The 19642-nt window shown below is 50.4% G+C and overlaps 1 protein-coding gene across 1 annotated transcript in view; it reads right to left on the bottom strand.

Annotated features, from left to right (window-relative positions):
* Positions 1-809: 809 nt before the first annotated feature.
* SMC1A (structural maintenance of chromosomes 1A) overlaps positions 810-19642 on the bottom strand; it is a 202992-nt gene continuing 184159 nt past the window's right edge. Inside the window, exons 24-25 of the mRNA XM_078664500.1 lie at positions 3760-3870; positions 810-1818 (exon numbers count right to left, since the gene is read on the bottom strand). Coding sequence (XP_078520626.1) covers positions 1735-1818; positions 3760-3870 — 195 coding nt within the window. The 3' untranslated portion in view covers positions 810-1734. The remainder of the gene's footprint in view (positions 1819-3759; positions 3871-19642) is intronic.

Below are 19642 nucleotides of genomic sequence, written 5' to 3'. Positions count from 1 at the left end.
TTTGACAATAGATGTTTGTCTGAGGTCCTGGTTATGAACCATTTCTCGAATTTCGTTAAAGGGCGCCCCAAGTGTGTGCTAACTTTCAGTTTTGTCACTCAGTGTCTTAGGGCAAGGTACTGCCATTCAATGTTATTTTAAAGTACACCAAGGATATACAGTATTTCAATAGTGAATTATATGAAAGTCCAAATGATTTTAAACATTCCAGGATTCACACTCTAGATGGCAAGATGATGACAAACACGAGAACCATCAACTGTTGAAGCTGCAACACTATTCATGAAGGATTAGGCTACAAATATGGTTTCCCAAAGCCTCAATCGTCACTTTCCTGTTCAGCCAAGCATTAATTTTTTGTCTTCCTGCCTCCACAATTCTATGTTTGCCTTTAAATTTATCTATATGAACATTACATCTTTTATTTGAAATGGCCTTTAAATTGAGTTCGCTTTATTCGTCAGGTTCACACTTCTGAGCGCAGCCCTCATGTTAAAAACGGAAAAAGGTAGTTTGGCGAATGTGAGACGCTTCTTTGTCCCTCTGGACTCAATGTCAATGTGACAGTCTTCTGAGAACCTCCGGCGCCATGTAATTTAACTGCGAGGTAGACAGACCTCCAGTCAAAGCTCATGCAGAGAGTACTGTGACTACAGTACACATTTCACCTGTTGACTTGTGTTCTCCCAAATCTTAGCCTCGTCTGCTGTGTGTTTGCTACTAATAGCCAGAGCAGATCCCACTCAGATTCGTGCGCTCTCAAAGTTACCTTCACCCACATAGTTCATAAAGAATAGCAGGACCACAAGTTATAAGAAGACACATTTTATTAGCAGTAAAATCCTTCTCAAAAGACAAACAGACATGTAAAAAGACACACAAGCAGTATTTTGTACCAATGCTGTAAGGAACATCAACCCCAGAGTGATGCAGTTAAAAGTGTATGCGTTGGCGACGGATTTCACCATTGTGGAGTCTGCGCTCTTTAGCTGTAGGAACCCACCCCACTTTGACACCCGGTGGGAAGGCAGCTGCAAAGCTAGTAATAATTGCAACGCGACCCTAAAGTGACTGCTATGAAACTTGTCCAACGCCAAAAGCCGTACTTTCTGCTGATCTGGAAAAAGTGATCCAATAACATGATTCTGACACAAAAGGAGACAACAGACGGAAAGCCCACAAAGACCAAGCAATGAAAGCAAGGCAAAGAGCTTGAGCATTACTACAAGTAAACAATATTAAAAACTTGAGGAGAAACCCGAGACCCGCCATGTTTAAAGCTCATAGGGGACCAATGGCAACCTCCTCATTAATGATCCCTGTCCACTGATCCCGTTCCATGATTTCTGTTTTGCATCGTAGGAGCTGGAATGCTAGTGCTCAAAAAATCCTAAAACCAGTCAAATTAAAAAAGAAAAAGCCTCTCGCTGCTAGAGTTCAATCTCCGATGTCCACACAGAAGTGCTGAGCCAGTCCACCAGGCATTGCGGTTTCAACCCAAGACTTCCTGGCACAGTATCCGTGAGGACTGAACCTCGCCAGCCCGCGTCAATGTGAGATTCCGGCCACTACTCGTCTCAAGAAGGGCTGCAGAGCTTCACCCTACAGGTTCTACTGAAGAAAGGTCAGCCAGTCCCCGGTCACGAAGTGCAGAGCTACTCAACCTACAAGCCCAGGGAAAGGTGTGGGAAGTAGTCACAACAGAAGACAAAGAGGTGAAGGCCATCGCTGCTGTTACTGTTCGTTGGGATTCGGATTGGCATCAGGATACGGCGTGAGGTCAAAGGTCAGGACCTTGCTAATGACACAGTCTCCAGGCTGAAGGAATGAGAGAAGGGGTTAGTACAATATGTGCAAGGAACTTCAAAGACAGAGCTGCATATTATATGGCAGGGGGTGTAATCAGAATGGTGGTAGCAAGACTGTCTTCAATTCCCGCCCCACACCCCTAATCCCTGCAAACTACAGCACCTTTGCTTGTAGGAATAGTTTGTCCTCTGCTTCCCTCTCGTTCCCTCCAAGCCAACCCTCATCTTTACAGCTCAATCACTCGACAAAACCTACGAACCCCTCAAGGTGACCCTGGTGCTCATACTCCAACAGTCTCTTCTACTCATACAAGTCACACTAGTAGGTCCAGAGATCCGCGAGGTCACAACCTGTGCACAAACGAGACCGGTACTGGCCAGCGTGCTTTAGGGCTATTGATCCAATTCCAAATCAAGAATCCAATAATGAATTCTAACCCACAAAATGCTACCACTCCAGGCGGCAGGCCGTACGCACCGGTGGACTCAACCTTTTCCACATAGGCGGCAGATGCCACCAGAGCATCGAGAGAAACAATCCTGCCCAGGGCTAGCTTCCTAAATGTGAACAGCGCACTTTCCTGCCTCGATTAGAAGCTTCGCACAACTAATAACGAATATAACAGGAAACTGGAGAGAGGTCCAATTGCCTAAACCAGGGGTGGTAACGCAATCCCATGTTACAACAGGACCCTGAGTTCACATAACTCACCGACAGTAGGGTTCAGAAGACTGTATCGTACCCCTCCCCGAACCTTCCCAGCTCGGTACACTAGAGTCTCAGCTCACACGCAAGTAAAATAGTGTTCGGTATCCTGTTCCCTTGCGCCATGCATTGAGCCCTCAGGCTTCGTGACACTTCACCCACTGTTCATACTCTGGTAAGTCTCTGTACATTGAGCCCTTGAGACCCATAGTCGGCGCCCTCGTCCTAAATCCCTGTATTCATTAGGGCTCAATACACTGCGCCATTGCACCCTGCACTGAGCCCTCAGCCACTCTTCACATGACAGCACCACTGCATGGCTCTGTAAACTGTGCCCTCGAGCCCATAGTCTGTGCCCTCAGCTCACATCTGTGTATGGCAGTAGGGCTCAGTATGCTGTTTCCTTGGTCCCTGCACTGAGACCCAATGCTCAGTAAAGCTTCACCCACCATTCACATTCCTCCAGCTGTGTCGTCAAACTCCAGTCTGCCCCCTCGACCAACGTCCCTGTATAACAGTCCTGTTCAAACGACTCTGCTCTTCGGCACCCACCCTGTCTAACAGCCGCTTCTTGTGCTTCGTTCTCTGCTTCCACGTTTTCCTTGTTCTAAGGCTGCCCAGATCAGTCCACCTGGGCCTTGGATCAGAATGCTGCACACCTCCCCTCCCTCAAGGCTGCACACCTCCCCTCCCTCAACGCTGCACACCTCCCCTGCCACCTCCCCTCCCTCAACGCTGCACACCTCCCCTCCCTCAACGCTGCACACCTCCCCTCCCTCAACGCTGCCCACCTCCCCTCCCTCAACGCTGCCCACCTCCCCTCCCTCAACGCTGCACACCTCCCCTGCCACCTCCCCTCCCTCAACGCTGCACACCTCCCCTGCCACCTCCCCTCCCTCAACGCTGCACACCTCACCTCCCTCAACGCTGCCCACCTCCCCTCCCTCAACGCTGCCCACCTCCCCTCCCTCAACGCTGCCCACCTCCCCTCCCTCAACGCTGCACACCTCCCCTCCCTCAACGCTGCACACCTCCCCTGCCACCTCCCCTCCCTCAACGCTGCACACCTCCCCTGCCACCTCCCCTCCCTCAACGCTGCCCACCTCCCCTTCTTCAACGCTGCCCACCTCCCCTCCCTCAACGCTGCCCACCTCCCCATCCTCAACGCTGCCCACCTCCCCTCCCCAAACGCTGCACCCCTCCCTAATGCACCCTCCACATGCTCTAACTTCTCACTCGTCTCACCTCAGGGTAGACTCCTACTAAGCTTTCCGCCTTGGTGTAGAACTCCTCCTTCAGCGAGATGACAATGGCCTGGAAATTAATGGCAGACTGCTCCTTGATGTAGTTCGCAACCTACAGAGAGGAAGTAGTTACTTGTGATTCTAGTTCAGCATCAGTGAAAATATCTTTAAACTCATAAGCACGAGAACACCTTTGTGCAGGATCCTCCAACGCTTTCAATAAATATGTATAAAAAAAGGCAATTGAAGGATAGATTTTTTTAATGCAGACAAGAAAAGATAATAGCTTATTTAAGGCTAAATAAAAAAAGTGACTTTCTCTCGGTAATGGTCTTTCTGGTGTATGCACTACCTAAGCGCAGGCTCGTCTGGCTCTGTACAGGAGATTATCACTAGGTGGTAACAGAGTCCTGGGGTTCCCCAAAAGTGTAGAGGGCTCAATGTAAACCCAAAGTGCTCGATCAGGGGTAGTGTGGGCGAGCAGCCTTAGGCCTAACACAGAGGAGTGCAAAACATTTATTGCACAACAGTGAGCAAAAATGGACACGACTCAAGGAGATCCAGAACAATTATAGAAAATTATACTTTGTCTTTACTTTATTTTAAGACCCATGTCTTCGTAATCAGTCATGTATCGGTTAATTTTTAAAACTTACCACTTTGAAAAATCGACACAGATTTTTTTTCCATACAGTCTAATGTTATAATATGGGGGAAAACAATATTGCGGTTACACAGGTAAGTATTTGAATTACAATCTCAGTCTTCGGGGCAAAAAGCTAGCACGGGCCAAGGGTCAGGTGAGTACCAAAACTGAACTACCAGAAGCACTGGGGCGGCCAGGTGCAGAGGTCAAAATCGAACTTTGACCCAATGATTTCCAAAGGAGACACACTGCTTGCAAGTAGATCAGTTGCAGGGGCCAAGATTTGGGGGTTGGCTTAAGTACAGAGGGTGAGAGGGGCACAAAGCGGCACCAAACATACACCACCAGCGGCACAGGGGCAGCCGGGGGCAATTACGCAGTCGTGGCCCAATGTTTTTCAATGGGGATTCTTTTTTGGCCAAACAGGCTGAAGGCGTGCGCCGGAGGTTGCAGGTGGAAGACCAACAACAGCAGAGGTAAGTTAGGATGGAGGGGGTTTAGCTCACCAAGACCCAGGGACTTTGGGTGCAGGGGTGCCTTCGACGTCGGAGTTTTCTTACTGGAGCCAGTCGCATTCAGGGGGAGCCTCTGGATTCTCACTGCGCCACTGTGGTAGGCAGGAGAGGTCAGCCAATGCTGGACATGAGGTAAGGATTGCTGAGGACACTACACCGCACAGGTGAGCCACTCAGACTCGGGCCTTGGGCGTCAGGAGCAGAGTAGGCTAAGGACGCGGTTAAGCTTGAATCAGGAGTCTTTAGAGTTTGTTTCTTCTGGACAGGTCCGCTGTCCCCAGGAGATTGGAGTCTTTGTTGAAGACAACAGTCCTCTCAGGGGTTTCAGAGGTCGCTATAGCAAGACAAGTCGCAGGTTCGTCGAAGCAAGAGACACACCAGTAGTGCTGGGTGCAAGGCAGTTGTCTTCTGGCTTCTGCTGCTGGGTGTCTTCTTTCTTCTTAAGTAGTCGCAGATCTGCGGGCCAGGCCTGGAGGAGACACCTAAATACTACATTTAGAATGCGTTTTAGGGGAGTAGCAGGTAGGGCCAATAGGAACCTTACCCAGAGTGACTACACTCTCGATCACACCCTCCTGTGGGAGGGGGCATAGACCTAGCCCTGATTGGAGGGGTCCCCCATCTCCATCTTCAAGAAGGCGGGACTGATAGTTGTGCTTCACCTCGCTTCGCCCACCTTAGGGGTGGGGTTGGCAGGGGTGAGCACACTTATCTTTTTGAATTTTTCAGCTGGTTTTCCCGCCCAAAGTGGGGGTGTAAACCAGGGGCTGCCACCGGCTGCTAGCAGCAGAGGCTGGGGGTCGCAGTACCTAGACGGCAGGCCTTTGAAGCTTCCCTCGTCGAGCACTGGCCCATCCTGTGGGAGGAGACAGGGCACCTCTGCCCACGTTGTGCATTGTTTCTGGTCCCCGAGAGCAGGGGCTCTATACCCAGGGGTCCAGAAACGTGTCTGGTGGTGGATGGCTGCCTACAGCCGGCCAGAGACCATACTAGAGTTGGTAGGGATTCAGGGGGCACCTCTGAGGTGCCTTCTGGGTACATGGTACAATAAATCCCACACAGGCATCAGTGCAGTTTCATTGAAAAGAGTAGTTTGGTACCAAACACTCCTCTATTCAGTAAAGCCCTCACGGTGATGTGGAACTCGAGTTATCTCATTGCCAGCCCAAGAACCTTCTCATGGCTTCATTGGCACTTACAATATTAGATAATGGGGCCCAATACTGTAGGGGCATATTTGCTCATGCGGATATGCCCTCCGCTGTAGTATAGTGCACCCTGCCTTAGGGCTGTGCCGCCCGTTAGAGGGGTAACTTACCTATGTGTCAGGCAGTGGTAGCCATCATGGCACCCAGACAGGGTGCCATGTCGACCTTGTTGTTTTCTCCCTCTCTGGGGCATGCAGGCTGAAAGGGCAGTGGCATGGTTCCAGTGAGGTGGGTCCCAAGGGACCCTCTTCAGCTTCCAGGCCCTTGGTACCCTGGGTACCACTTACTAGAGGCTTACAGGAGGCAGAAGCACCAATTGGGGGTTTGCTTTAGGGAAGGAGCACTGGCACAGGGAACCGGGTAGGCAGGGATCCTGTGCACTACATTGAAAACAAAAACAGGCAAAATGTGGGGAGCTACGTAGTGAAAAGAGGCCCTTTCTCACAGTTATAAAAACGGGGTCCAGCCGTTAGTCTCTCCTAATCCTCCTAATGAGATGGAGCAAAGAACTTTGGAAAAGTAATGGATTGTTCTACCTGACAAGAAGTCACAACCGAGGCAAAAAGGCTGCTTTGGTCCTCAAACCAGTTTGTCTGGAAAAAAGGAGCTGCAGGCCGGAGCACCGAGAGCCTGAAGCTCACTCATGCAACGAGCTGAGGTTACCGCACAGTCTACAGAGGTAGGAAACGCAGAGAGCAGATGTGCATCGGTTCAAAGGTATTGTATATATGGAATGTGAGGACCAAATTAAGATCCCACTGCGACATCAGAAAGGGTTTTTTTGGTGGGGGAGAATATGTGTGTCAAACCTTTTAAAAATCTGATCACAGTCTGAATTAAACAGAGATGGCGAGGCCTGAAAAAGTAAAGAAGCCCGAGAAACGTGCCCTGACCGTTTTCTTTGAAGTGTTCTAGTGTGGACGACTCAAACAGGCAAGATCTGTCAAAACGTATACTCTTAAGTGAAACCTGCACATCACCAAAGAAACCCGTGGAGGTCATCTATGCAAGACTGCTCTGCCCAAGCAATCAATAGAGTCCAGTCCAGACCGGATTACATATTTGGCTGCATCCTGATCATCCTGGATGGTTTGAGCCAGGTTGGTCTGAAAATCCCCTTCGGCTGCTGGCAAGATCTTGCAAACCATATTCCATGAAGCAGGGGAATAGCTTCCAAGCAAACAGCTGCACTGACTGACTGACTGACTGACTGACTGACCGACCGACCAGAGGACTGGGCTGGCTGATGAAAACATTTGCTTCCTGAATATCTCAACTCTCTTAGACTCCCTGTCTAAAAGGTGGGGGGGGGGGGGGGGGGGGGGTGGAGGTTGTCTGGAAGGGAATGGGTTGTGGCTAACCCTCATAGTCCAAGCTTGGGCCCACGGACCTTCTGGCAAAGGGTGTTGAGTCATGAAGTCAGGGTGCCTGGGTGCTTGCTTGTTCATTGGTGGGCAAGAATAAGGCTTAGGTCCAGTGTCAGTTATTGTGTCGGTCCGAGTCTTACTGAACAGCAATAACGGCTCGGCGGAAGCCTGCCTAAGTTATAAAACATTGCTTAGAACGTTAGTATGAACTTCCGTAGATGGTAGCTGTAAATCCAGCACCTCAGCTGCACATCTTACGACCATAGCAGCGGAAGCATCCTCTTCCATGGACGATTCAGGGGGAGGACCCACTGTAGTATCAGGGGCGCGTCCAACCTACTGGTCTCCTGTAAATCAGGCACCTCAGCTGCACCTCTCATGACCACAGCAGCGGAAGCATCCTCTTCCATGGACGATTCAGGGGGAGGACCCACTGCAGTATCAGGGGCGAGTCCAGCCTACTGGTCTCCTGTAAACCCATGTAAAGATCACTACACTGCAGCCTGCTGCTATCCATGATCAGCCGATAGTCACGGAAGGGAAACACTTGAATGTCCTCTCTTTGCCAATGTACAGCCACCACGTCAAGGCACTTTTTAAACACCCTTGGAGCAGTGGTGACCCCGAAAAGGAGAACTTGAACTGAAAGTGTTGTCTACTTGCCACAAAGCGAAGGTAACGCCAATGAGCAGACTGGATTAGCATGTGAAAGTACGAGTCCTTGAGGATGACCACCATCACGAAGCTAACCTGATTGAGGAGGGGGATCACATCCTACAGAGCGTTCGTGTAAACATGTTCTGATAGCGTGCAGCAGTTGAAGGGCCTGAGGGCAAGGATCGTCATGAGAGAGATGCCCTTTTTGGGTATAAGAAAGCAGAGGGAAGATAGTGCTCCCCTGGTGTTGGAGGGGCACCCTTATTTAAGGGGCCATGCTCTTTCTGAAGGAGCGAGAGGTGTTTGTTGCTGCGGGCATATGTATAGGGTGGGGTTGTGTGGAGTTAGAGCCGGGAGCAGTGCTGGTCGACATCTAAAACCAACTTGTCAGATGTGTCTTCCACCCAGCATGAGAGGAAATCGGTTATTCTGCCCTCAACAGATGACATGTGTTTTGCGGGACAGGGAAAGTTGCTGTTCGGAGAGCATCTCAGTGAGGAAAAGAGGTGCATTATACATAGGGTTCCAGTTTTTTTTTTTTTTTTTTTTTAACATTTCCATCTATATTTATCTATATTTATTTTTTACCCATTTTATTGGAATGTATCTAAATTTATTTTGTGTTTTGAGAGTAAAGTTGTAGTAAAAGTTACTTACCTTTGGTAACGATGTATCTGTCAGACATAGGGTATAGATTCCTTACCTTAGAATTACCCCCAGGTGTCAAACTGGATCCGGAGACTTTTTTTCTTAGCAGTACCCTGTGCATCAGTAGGTGGCGTTGGTCGACTCCGTGCCCGTCGCTGGGATGAAGTTGCGATGCCTACTTAGACGGCGCCCCAGCGCACTGTCAGTTCTGTCACGACTTTCCACGCCAGAAGGTCAGAGCCATGAAAGACACTGACCACTGGTGGGCCAGAACGAATAGTTTTCTTACCTGTCGGTGTAGTTTTGCAGCTTGAAGATCTTTCTGGATTCACTATGCTGTGCATTATTCCGCGGTCTTGTGGTTGGGTCCGGATTCGTAGTCTTTTCTTTGTTTTTTTTTTTTTCTTAGCCCAGGTGGGCGTCGGCGTCACACCCCCTTGGGTGTATTTCCGGTGACGTCGGCATGCTTCCTGCGGAAGCTCCCACTCTTGGGCGCCATCTTCGGGTTCTTTTTTTCCGTGTTTCTTTCGTTTCCGAAGTAATGGCAATGTTCTAATTAGTTGGTATTTTACCGCTCTGTACTTCTTAAATATCCTTTCTTATGTTAACCACCTCTTCTCTCTCCAGCCTCATCTTTCTGGCGGAGGTGGGTGGGTTCGCTAGTGAATCCAGAAAGATCTTCAAGCTGCAAAACTACACCGACAGGTAAGAAAACTATTCGTTTTGCAGCGTGAATCTTTCTGGATTCACTATGCTGTGCATAGATTTTGTAGCGGTTTCTCATTTCTGTGGCGGTTGGGTGGAAGATGAGCGTTGGGTATTGAATATGTGCTGTAGCACCTTCTGTCCAACTTGAGCTTCCTTGTTCATCTGTATGTCCACACAGTAGTGCTTCGTGAACGTGTGCACCGAAGCCCATGTTGCCGCCAGGCATATGTCTTGTATGGGTGTGTTAGCCAGGAAGGCTATTGTAGCGCCCTTTTTCCTAGTGGAGTGGGCACGTGTCCCCTCTGCTAGCTCTTGTCCTGCCCGCTTGTGGCAGAGTTGGATTGTCTGTGCGATCCATCGTGCAATGGTCTTTTTGGTTACTGCTTTTCCCATGTAACTGTTGGCGAATGACACAAAGAACTGTTTTGTCTTCCTGTGTCCCTTCGTCCTTTCGATGTAGTGCATGACTGCCCTTCTGGCGTCCAGGGTGTGCAGAGCTCGCTCTGCCGCAGTTGTTGGTTTTTGGAAAAAACTCGGTATCTGTATAGACTGGTTCATGTGAAATTTAGATACCACCTTCGGCATGAAGTTTGGGTCAGTCCTCATCACAACCCTGTCATTATGTATTTGTATGTAGGGTTCTTGTAGCGTCAGAGCCTGAAGCTCGCTTACTCTGCGTAGGGACGTTATTGCAACCAGGAAAGCTGTTTTCATAGTTAGCATCTTTAAGGACGCCTTGTGGAGCGGTTCAAAGGGCTCTTTCATGAGTTCCGTTAGGACTATGTTCAAGTTCCATGCCGGTGGCGGCACCCGCTTGGGCGGTGCGATCCTTTTCGCCCCTTCTAGGAATCTCTTCACCACCTGTGATGTGAAGAAACTCCTGCACGTTTCACCCCTTGTGTAGGCGACTATTGCTGCTAAGTGAACCCTCAAGGAGGATGAGCTAAGGTTCTTCTCTAGCAAGTGCGTCAGGTACTTTAGCACTGTGGAGTCCCTCTTCATTTTATTGTGAAGCCTTTCTTGTCTACACCATATTGTGAACCTCTTCCATTTCGCCCCATAGCACTTCCGAGTGCTAGGCCTTCTTGCCTCCCGCAGGACCTTCAGTGTACTTTCTGGCAACCTTAAATGTGCGAACTCTATGTCCTCAGGAGCCACGCTACTAGGCTCATGCTCTCTGGCTCTGGGTGCAGCACCTCTCCGTTCTGCATGGAGAGTAAGTCTTTCCTCCTGCTGAATCTGTGGGGTGCACACTGTGTCATCTCCATGATCTGCGAGTACCATGTCTGCCTCGCCCACTGTGGTGCGACCAGTATCAGTGTCATGTTGCTCGCTCTGCACTTGCTCAGTACTCTGTGCATCAGTGGTATCGGGGGAAAGGCGTAGGCAAATGTCCCTGACCAATCTATCCATAGGGCATTCCCCAGTGACCCCTCCTCGGGCTGCCTGGATGCGAAGTTTCGGCATTTTGCATTCTGGCGTGTGGCAAACAGGTCCACCGATGGAGTTCCCCATCTGTCGAATAGGTGCCTTGTCTCCTGAGCATTGAGCTCCCACTCGTGGGATGCTGAAGTCTGCCTGCTGAGCCAATCTGCTTGTATGTTGTCCTTCCCTGGCAGGTGTATGGCCAGCAGGTCTATCTTGAGAGGGATTGCCCACCTCCATATCTCCTGTGCTAGCGTTGAAAGCGGGGCTGACTGGGTGCCCCCCTGCTTGTTGATGTAGAACATCGCAGTGGTATTGTCTGTTTGTATCAACACCTTGTGATTGTACAGTCTTGTCTGGAAGGCTTTCAGTGCAAGGAAGATTGTCTTCAACTCTAAGTAATTGATGTGTTTTGTGGCATCCGTCGGTGTCCACAGTCCTCTCACCTTGAGCTCCTCCATGTGAGCGCCCCATCCCTTCAGGGATGCGTCTGTGGTGATGGTCACTGTTGGCGTTGGGGGCGTTAGAGGCTTTCCCCTTGCTATGTTCTCCATGGTCCACCATGTCATCTCCTTCTGCACTTCGTGCGTTACAACCACTAGATCCTCCCAACTGCCTGTAGCTTGTGACCATTGCTCCTGTAGCCATTCTTGAATGGGTCTCATGTGGAGTCGTACATTCGGTACCAGGTGGATGCATGATGCCATCATCCCCATGATCTTGCTCGCAGTCCTCACTGTCCGAGCTTGTCCCTTCCGGTAGAGGCGAGTTTCCTTCACCAGCGCCCTCGCCCTCTTCTCGCTGGGGAACACCTTGCCCTGTAAGGTGTTGATCTGTGCTCCCAGGAAGATCTTCACTTGTTCTGGCTCCATTGATGATTTCTTCCAATGGATGGAGAACCCCAGGTTTATGAGCGTGCTGGTCACTGTATGTGCGTGCAGCTTGCATTTCTGATATGAGTTTGCTTTCACCAGCCAGTCGTCCAGGTAAGGGTATACGTGTATCCCTTGCCTTCTTAGGTGCGCTGCGACTGCTGCGAGGCACTTTGTGAACACTCTTGGTGCCGATTTTAGACCGAAGGCCAGTGTCGTGAACTGGTAGTGGCTTTCTCCGACGGTGAACCTGAGCATGTGTTTGTGCTTTCTGTTCATTGGGATGTGCAGGTATGCGTCTTTGAGGTCTATAGTGACCATGAAGTCCCCGATCTGCAATTGTGGGAGCACCTCTTGCAGGGAGGTCATTTTGAATTTCTGCGTTCTTATGAATTTGTTCATGAATCTTAAATCGAGAATGGGTCTCATTGTCTCGTCTACTTTTGGTACCAGGAAGTACGTTGAGTATACTCCTGTGTTTCTTTCCTTGAAGGGTACCCGTTCTATGGCCTGCTTCTGCAGGAGTTCTTTTGCTTCTTCCTGAAGGCACTGTAGCTGTTTGCCTGCTAGTGGTTTCCTTTTTGGTTTTTTGCTTGTTGGCCTCCCCTCCAACTCTATGCAGTATCCGAATTGGATAATGTTGAGGATCCATTTGTCTGATGTGATTTCTCTCCACTCCTGGAGGTGGTATCTTAATCTTCCTCCCACTGGTGTCCTGTGGTCGTAGGTGTCTAGTTTGTCTTGACCCATCTGTACGTGCTGCCCCCTGGGTTCTTTTTTGCGGGCGGGCACACGGAGTTTTTTGAAGTCACTTGGAGGTGGGCTGCTGGCCCCCTCTTCTATTTTGCCCCCGTCCATTTCTCCCTCGAAAGGACTGGCCTCTTTGTTGGTACTGCCAGGGCTGCTTCTGATGACCCTGGTGAGTCTGCGAGTCTGCCTGGTGCGTTTGCTGGAAAGCCTGGTGTGATGTACCTGGCTGGTTTCCGCCTCTCCCGCCGGGCCTCCGTGACGGGGTGCCCCTCTTGTTCCCTCTGAACTGCAATGCCCCCATGGATCTTGCTGTTTCGTTATCTTTCTTCAGTTGGCTGAGTTGTTCATCAACTGTTGGTCCGAAAAGCGTGCTGCCGTTGAACGGTGTGTTCAGGATGCTGTGTTGCACCTCCGGTTTGAAACCGGATATCCTGAGCCAGGCGTGCCTCCTTTCCGTGACGCCCATCATCATGAGCCTGCTGGCGGTGTCTGCCCCATCCAGGGCCGTCTTAAGGCAAGAATTTGCCGCATTCTTCCCCTCTTCAATCAGCTTTTCGGCTTTTTGTCTGGCATCCTGGGGCAAGTCCTTCACCAACTGCCCCAGTCCCTCCATGATTTGGTACATGTGCCTGTTTATCAGGGCGTTGGAATTAGCCATGCGCCAGTGGGTCGCGGCATTCCGTTCGATCCTTCTGCCCACCAGATCCATCCTTTTGCTCTCCTTATCCGGTGGTGGGCCCGAGGTAGTGGGTACGTTAGCCCTCCTCCTTGCTGTGGCCGTGATAATGGAGTCTGCGGAGACCGTGCCCTGAATGTAGGCCGGGTCCTTTGTGGCATGCTTGTACTTCTTCTCAGTTCTGGGAGTTACTGCCTTGCATGTTGCGGGCTCCCTGAAAGCTTCCTTCCCCTGAGCCAAGACGCTCTCGAGCATTGGAAGGAACTGGCTCCTCGTTTGTGTTGGGAGTAATGTTTCCAGAAGGAAGTCTGCTTTCTGCTTCTCTTCGTCGAGCTTGAGCTTGAAAGCTGCTGCGGCAGATTGTATCACCGAGTTGTAGGCCCCGATGTCGTCCGGCGGCGAGGGCCTCGAGGGGTAGGTGTCGACCACCTCCTCCGGGCTGTCGGTGTCGACATCGATGTAATCTACCTCCTGAAGGTCAGAGGGTGCCGACTCAGTGTCTGTCCTGCCCTCATCTTCCTCCCCATAGCTGTAACCTTCGTAGGGATTCTCGTACTCCTCCTGGTCGTCGAGCACCTCGACGTCCTGGTCTTGCTCGGTGACTTCGGCGATCTCTTCTTCCTCCTCGACCACCTCCATCACTGGTGGCTTGGTCTTGTGAGGGATCGTGAAGGCTTTCATCTTTGCGTCGAAATCTTTCTTCCGCTGCATGATGTTCTCCATTTCTGCCTCGAGGCGCCTTCTTTTCTTTTCCATCTCGGCCGCGTGTTCCGCGTCGGATGGGTCGGCCGCTCTCTTCGACGGATGGCTCGTCGCCGTGCCTCTCGGAGTCGAAGTTTTCGACGTCGAACCGGATTTCGGGTCTCTGGTCGTCGTCGTCAGTTTCGGGTCTTTCTCCCTCGTCGATCGATCCTTTTCGGGGACGATTTTCGACGTTTTCTGCTGATCAGCAGCTCTCGGCGCCGGGGACTCCTTCTCGGAGGATCCGCTGGGCCTGGGAGTAGTCGCGGACGCCGCCTTTTTTGGCGTCGGCGCTTTCGGGGTCTTGCCCTCGATTTTTCTAGACTCAGAGTCTCTCGGGTTCTTGGGGGCCGGAGAGTCTCCTACCTTGTCAGAAGTCTTCGTGTAATCGGTCTCTACGACCGTGTAGCTGTCGTCTTCGGCGGCAGCGTTGTCTTCTTCCTCGGAGGACATCCCCAGCTCGTAGAGTGACGGAGTCGGGGCCTTCCCCTGCAGGGCGGCGTGTGCTACCCTCTGCCTCTCTCTCACACGAAGGGTCTTCGGGGTGAAGGCGGAACAGGCGTTGCAGTCTCCGCTCTCGTGGTCCACCGGTAGGCAAAGGTTGCATACCGGGTGCTGGTCCTTCTGCGCGTACTTGTGGTGGCAGTTACGGCAGAACTTGAACGGCGTGTTGTCCATCCTCTAGCGTCCAGGGCCTCTCTGGTCGCGTGTTCGTCGACGGTCGTCGAAGATCTCGATGGAAAACGCCTTATCCTTGCTTGTTTTTCGTCGGTGAAGTCCCCTGGAGTCTTCAGGTGACTTCTCCTCGTCTTTTCTGTATTTTCCTTCTTCTTTCTCCAAAAATGTCTGGAGCCCAAACGGGAACGATCCAGACCCGACCGCGGAAAAAAAGAATCTGAAGATGGCGCCCAAGAGTGGGAGCTTCCGCAGGAAGCATGCCGACGTCACCGGAAATACACCCAAGGGGGTGTGACGCCGACGCCCACCTGGGCTAAGAAAAAAAAAAAAACAAAGAAAAGACTACGAATCCGGACCCAACCACAAGACCGCGGAATAATGCACAGCATAGTGAATCCAGAAAGATTCACGCTGCAAAACTAGGCCCTGTAAGAGTCCCTATCCTATCCCTAGAAATCAGTTCACAGAGTGGGGAGGATGGGTGGGGCTGTGAGGAATCTATAACCAACCTATGTCTCTTACAAATACATTCTTACCGAAGATAAGTAACTTTTACTAGGACTTCATTTACTCTGTGCCCAGATGCCCACGTTGACGCCTGGCAGATGCAAATGAGTGGGACTCCGCGTGACAATGCAGTAGTAGCTGCCGTAGCTCTACTGGAATGAGCACACAGCCCCACTGAAGGCTACTTTTTACCTAAAGCGTAACAAAGCTTTATAAAAAGGACAGCCATTGGGAGATGGTACGCTTTTGGACAGCCCTGCCTTTCTTGGCACCCACATAGCTAACGAAGAGTTGATCGTCCACCCAGAAATATTTAGTGCGGTTGAGACAAAGACGTTTTGGATCCGGACGGTGAGTCTCTCCTCCTCCTTGGAAGAGTGTGGAGGTGGGAAAAAGGTGGGCAGAGTAATAGTTTGTAATACGTATCAAGGTGTAACTATTTGAGGAAGGTGCAATGGTCTTGCCCTAAGCACCATTTTGTCTGGATGCACAGAGAGAAGAAAGGGGGCTTAGAAGAAACAGCCTGAAGCTCACTCATCCTGCGAGCAGAGGTGATGGCAACAAGAAAGGCAGTCTTCAGAGTGAGGTGCCTGAGAGGACAGCTGTGAAGAGGCTTGAAAGGATCGCACATAAGAAATGACACAAATGAGAGCTACAAGCGTCCACCTTCAGCAGCGTGCAGCCAACACCTAAACACCCGCAACGGTGATAGAATGAGAGCTACAAGGGTCTTCCTTCAGCAGCGTGCAGCCAACACCTAAACACCCGCAACGGTGCTAGAATGAGAGCTATAAGGGTCCTTCTTCAGCAGCGTGCAGCAAACATCTAAACACCCGCAGCGGTGATAGAATGAGAGCTACAAGGGTCCTCCTTCAGCAGCGTGCAGCCAACACCTAAACACCCGCAACGGTGCTAGAATGAGAGCTATAAGGGTCCTTCTTCAGCAGCATGCAGCAAACATCTAAACACCCGCAACGGTGATAGAATGAGAGCTACAAGGGTCCTCCTTCAGCAACGTGCAGCAAACACCGGAACACTTGCAACGGTGATAGAATGAGAGCTATAAGGGTCCTTCTTCAGCAGCGTGCAGCAAACATCTAAACACCCGCAACAGTGATAGAATGAGAGCTACAAGGGTCCTTCTTCAGCAGCGTGCAGCCAACACCTAAACACCCGCAACGGTGATAGAATGAGAGCTATAAGGGTCCTTCTTCAGCAGCGTGCAGCAAACATCTAAACACCCGCAACGGTGATAGAATAAGAGCTATAAGGGTCCTTCTTCAGCTGCGTGCAGCCAACACCTAAACACCCGCAACGGTGATAGAATGAGAGCTATAAGGGTCCTTCTTCAGCAGCGTGCAGCCAACATCTAAATACCCGTAACGGTGATAGAATGAGAGCTACAAGGGTCTTCCTTCAGCAGCATGCAGCCAACACCTAAACACCCGCAACGGTGCTAGAATGAGAGCTATAAGGGTCCTTCTTCAGCAGCGTGCAGCAAACATCTAAACACCCGCAACGGTGATAGAATGAGAGCTACAAGGGTCCTTCTTTAGCAGCGTGCAGCCAACACCTAAACACCCGCAACGGTGATAGAATGAGAGCTATAAGGGTCCTTCTTCAGCAGCGTGCAGCCAACATCTAAATACCCGTAACAGTGATAGAATGAGAGCTACAAGGGTCCTCCTTCAGCAACGTGCAGCAAACACCTGAACACCTGCAACGGTGATAGAATGAGAGCTATAAGGGTCCTTCTTCAGCAGCGTGCAGCAAACATCTAAACACCCGCAACGGTGATAGAATAAGAGCTACAAGGGTCCTCCTTCAGCAACGTGCAGCAAACACCTGAACACCTGCAACGGTGATAGAATGAGAGCTATAAGGGTCCTTCTTCAGCAGCGTGCAGCCAACATCTAAATACCCGTAACAGTGATAGAATGAGAGCTACAAGGGTCCTCCTTCAGCAACGTGCAGCAAACACCTGAACACCCGCAACGGTGATAGAATGAGAGCTACAAGGGTCTTCCTTCAGCAGCGTGCAGCCAACACCTAAACACCTGCAACGGTGATAGAATGAGAGCTATAAGGGTCCTTCTTCAGCAGCGTGCAGCCAACATCTAAATACCCGTAACGGTGATAGAATAAGAGCTACAAGGGTGTTCCTTCAGCAGCGTGCAGCCAACACCTAAACACCCGCAACAGTGACAGAATGAGAGCTACAAGCGTCCTTCAGCAATGTGCAGCCAACACCCAAACACCCGCAACGGTGATAGAATGAGAGCTACAAGGGTCCTCCTTCAGCAGCGTGCAGCCAACACCCAAACACCCGCAACTGTGATAGAATGAGAGCTACAAGGGTCCTCCTTCCGCAGCGTGCAGCCAACACCGAAACACCTGCAACGGTGATAGAATGAGAGCTACAAGGGTCCTCCTTCAGCAACGTGCAGCCAACACCTAAACACCCGCAACAGTGATAGAATGAGAGCTACAGGCATCATGATCCAGCACCACATAGCCCACGCCTGCCAGTCTACCTTTGCCTCAGATCAACCCACAGGGAGCAACCAAGGTTTCACCTCTACATAAGATGCAGCCAACAATTTCCCAAACCCCATGGAAAGAGTAATTCACATTAGGAGACTAAGACGTGTCATTACCTAGCAACGTGCAACCACACAATCTCCAGCTAAGAAGTCACTTTAAAGAAAATTATTGGGATCCTTTGGTGTGGAGTGTCAGCAGGGCAGTATCTAAGGTGGTTAGGGTAGTTTTGCACAGGGGCACAATGTTACTGCACACCAATAGGTGGGCACTCCCTTTAGGTGCTTGATACTGTCAAAGAAGTGAGAGCAAGATGTCCAAGTTCACTTCAGGAGGTGGTAGAAAATAGAAACTCTGATGCAGTGAGACATGATAGATGATGCAACAACTTCAATGTCCAGTTACCGCTATGACTTTAAAGAAGAAATTGAAAAACATACTTCCTGCTTGCAGGGCTTTAGGGAGGACCTCAAGACCCACACTTCATGATCTTCCTCTCACCCAGGAACGAATAGTCTTCCCTTCACACTCCTCTACTCCAATGCTATCCCACGGGCACACTTGAGGCGTGCCGCCAGGCCTCTGCAGGTTTTGGAGTTTACTAAAGAGTGCATTTTCTCTAATCTAAATTACACAGAGGTGCGAGACAACATTCAACAATGTGTAAAATTCCGTAGGACACATTTGCCTTCTTCCCTATTGCTTTTGGCAGTCCAGGATGTGTGAGGTGGGATAACTCAGTGTGTGGGAGCCCATGTAGCTGGGTTGCAGTGAAACAGTTTAAATATCTGCAAGTAAAAAAAATGTTAAAAAAATAACGTGGAGAAGTAGCTAGACTAAAATTCACACAAACCCAAAAGCACACTGGAGCAGAAGCCCTGCACAAACCAGAAACTCACAATGGGGTAGAGCAGCAAACAAACCAAAAGCCAAATGGAGCAGGGGCCCAAAATAAAGTCCCAAAAACATTTGCAGAGTGATAAAGGCAAGTTTACACAAATGTTTGTGTGCAGTTAACAAGGCAATGGGAACCACACTAGTCGTGGATTCTAGTGAATTAGGCAGTCACAGGGTAGAGACCAGTTATGACCGTAATTGGTTGTTAGCCAGTGTGGAGAACGAGTGCTTGATAAAAGGTGCTGTCTGGCCTGCTGTGGGTACCAGACTACAGGAGACTTAAATGAACAGCCTACAGTTGATATCGGAGTGGTGGATGCACCTAAAACGTACAGTGGCTTCTGGTAGACTTCAGGCTCGAGGAGTAAGAACTTAGAACTAGGTTACAGTGTCGGTGACAACCAGCACTTTAAAGGTGGCTCTCTGAATAACAGCAAACACCGAGGGACAGTTTTGGGGGATGTCAGATCAAGACTACATCCAAGTAGGCCTTCAAGTATATTACAAGGGGGTGAGGGAACACAAGCTCTCAGGGATCAAGGATACTGTTGGCTCACTACACCGGCAGTCCTGGAACGCAGTTCGGAAGCGTCATGCCCTCTGATATTTCATCTCTGGCCTGCATCATAAACAGCCAACAGCAGGCCTGGTCCTGGTCTGGAGCAAGAACAACCACCAAGGCCTGGACTGGTCAAGAGCAGAAACAATGTCAGACAAGGCCTGGATCTGGTCTCGAACAGAAACAATGTCCAATGAGGCCTGGTCCTGGTCCGGTGCAGAAACTGCCAGCAACGAGGCCTGGTCCTGGTTTGCAGCAGACCAGGCCCCAGCAAGGGACAGTCCTGACCTGCATGGGAACAACTATGAGAAAGACCTGGGACTGGCTCAGGGCCGCTCCAGCAATGGTTGGTCCTGGTCTGGAGAGGACACAGCAATGATCTGATCCCTGACCTGTCTGGACTGTTCACTCTCCACGAAGACCAGATTGATTTCAGAATACTGGTCCTCAGGTTGTCAGTTGTTATAACAAATAGTTCATAAGGTCTTG

This window comes from Lissotriton helveticus, chromosome 10 (genome assembly GCF_964261635.1).
Source record: "Lissotriton helveticus chromosome 10, aLisHel1.1, whole genome shotgun sequence".
Taxonomy (NCBI): domain Eukaryota; kingdom Metazoa; phylum Chordata; class Amphibia; order Caudata; family Salamandridae; genus Lissotriton; species Lissotriton helveticus.
Note: the sequence above shows the minus strand (reverse complement) of the source record. Positions and strands in the feature narration are given on the sequence as shown.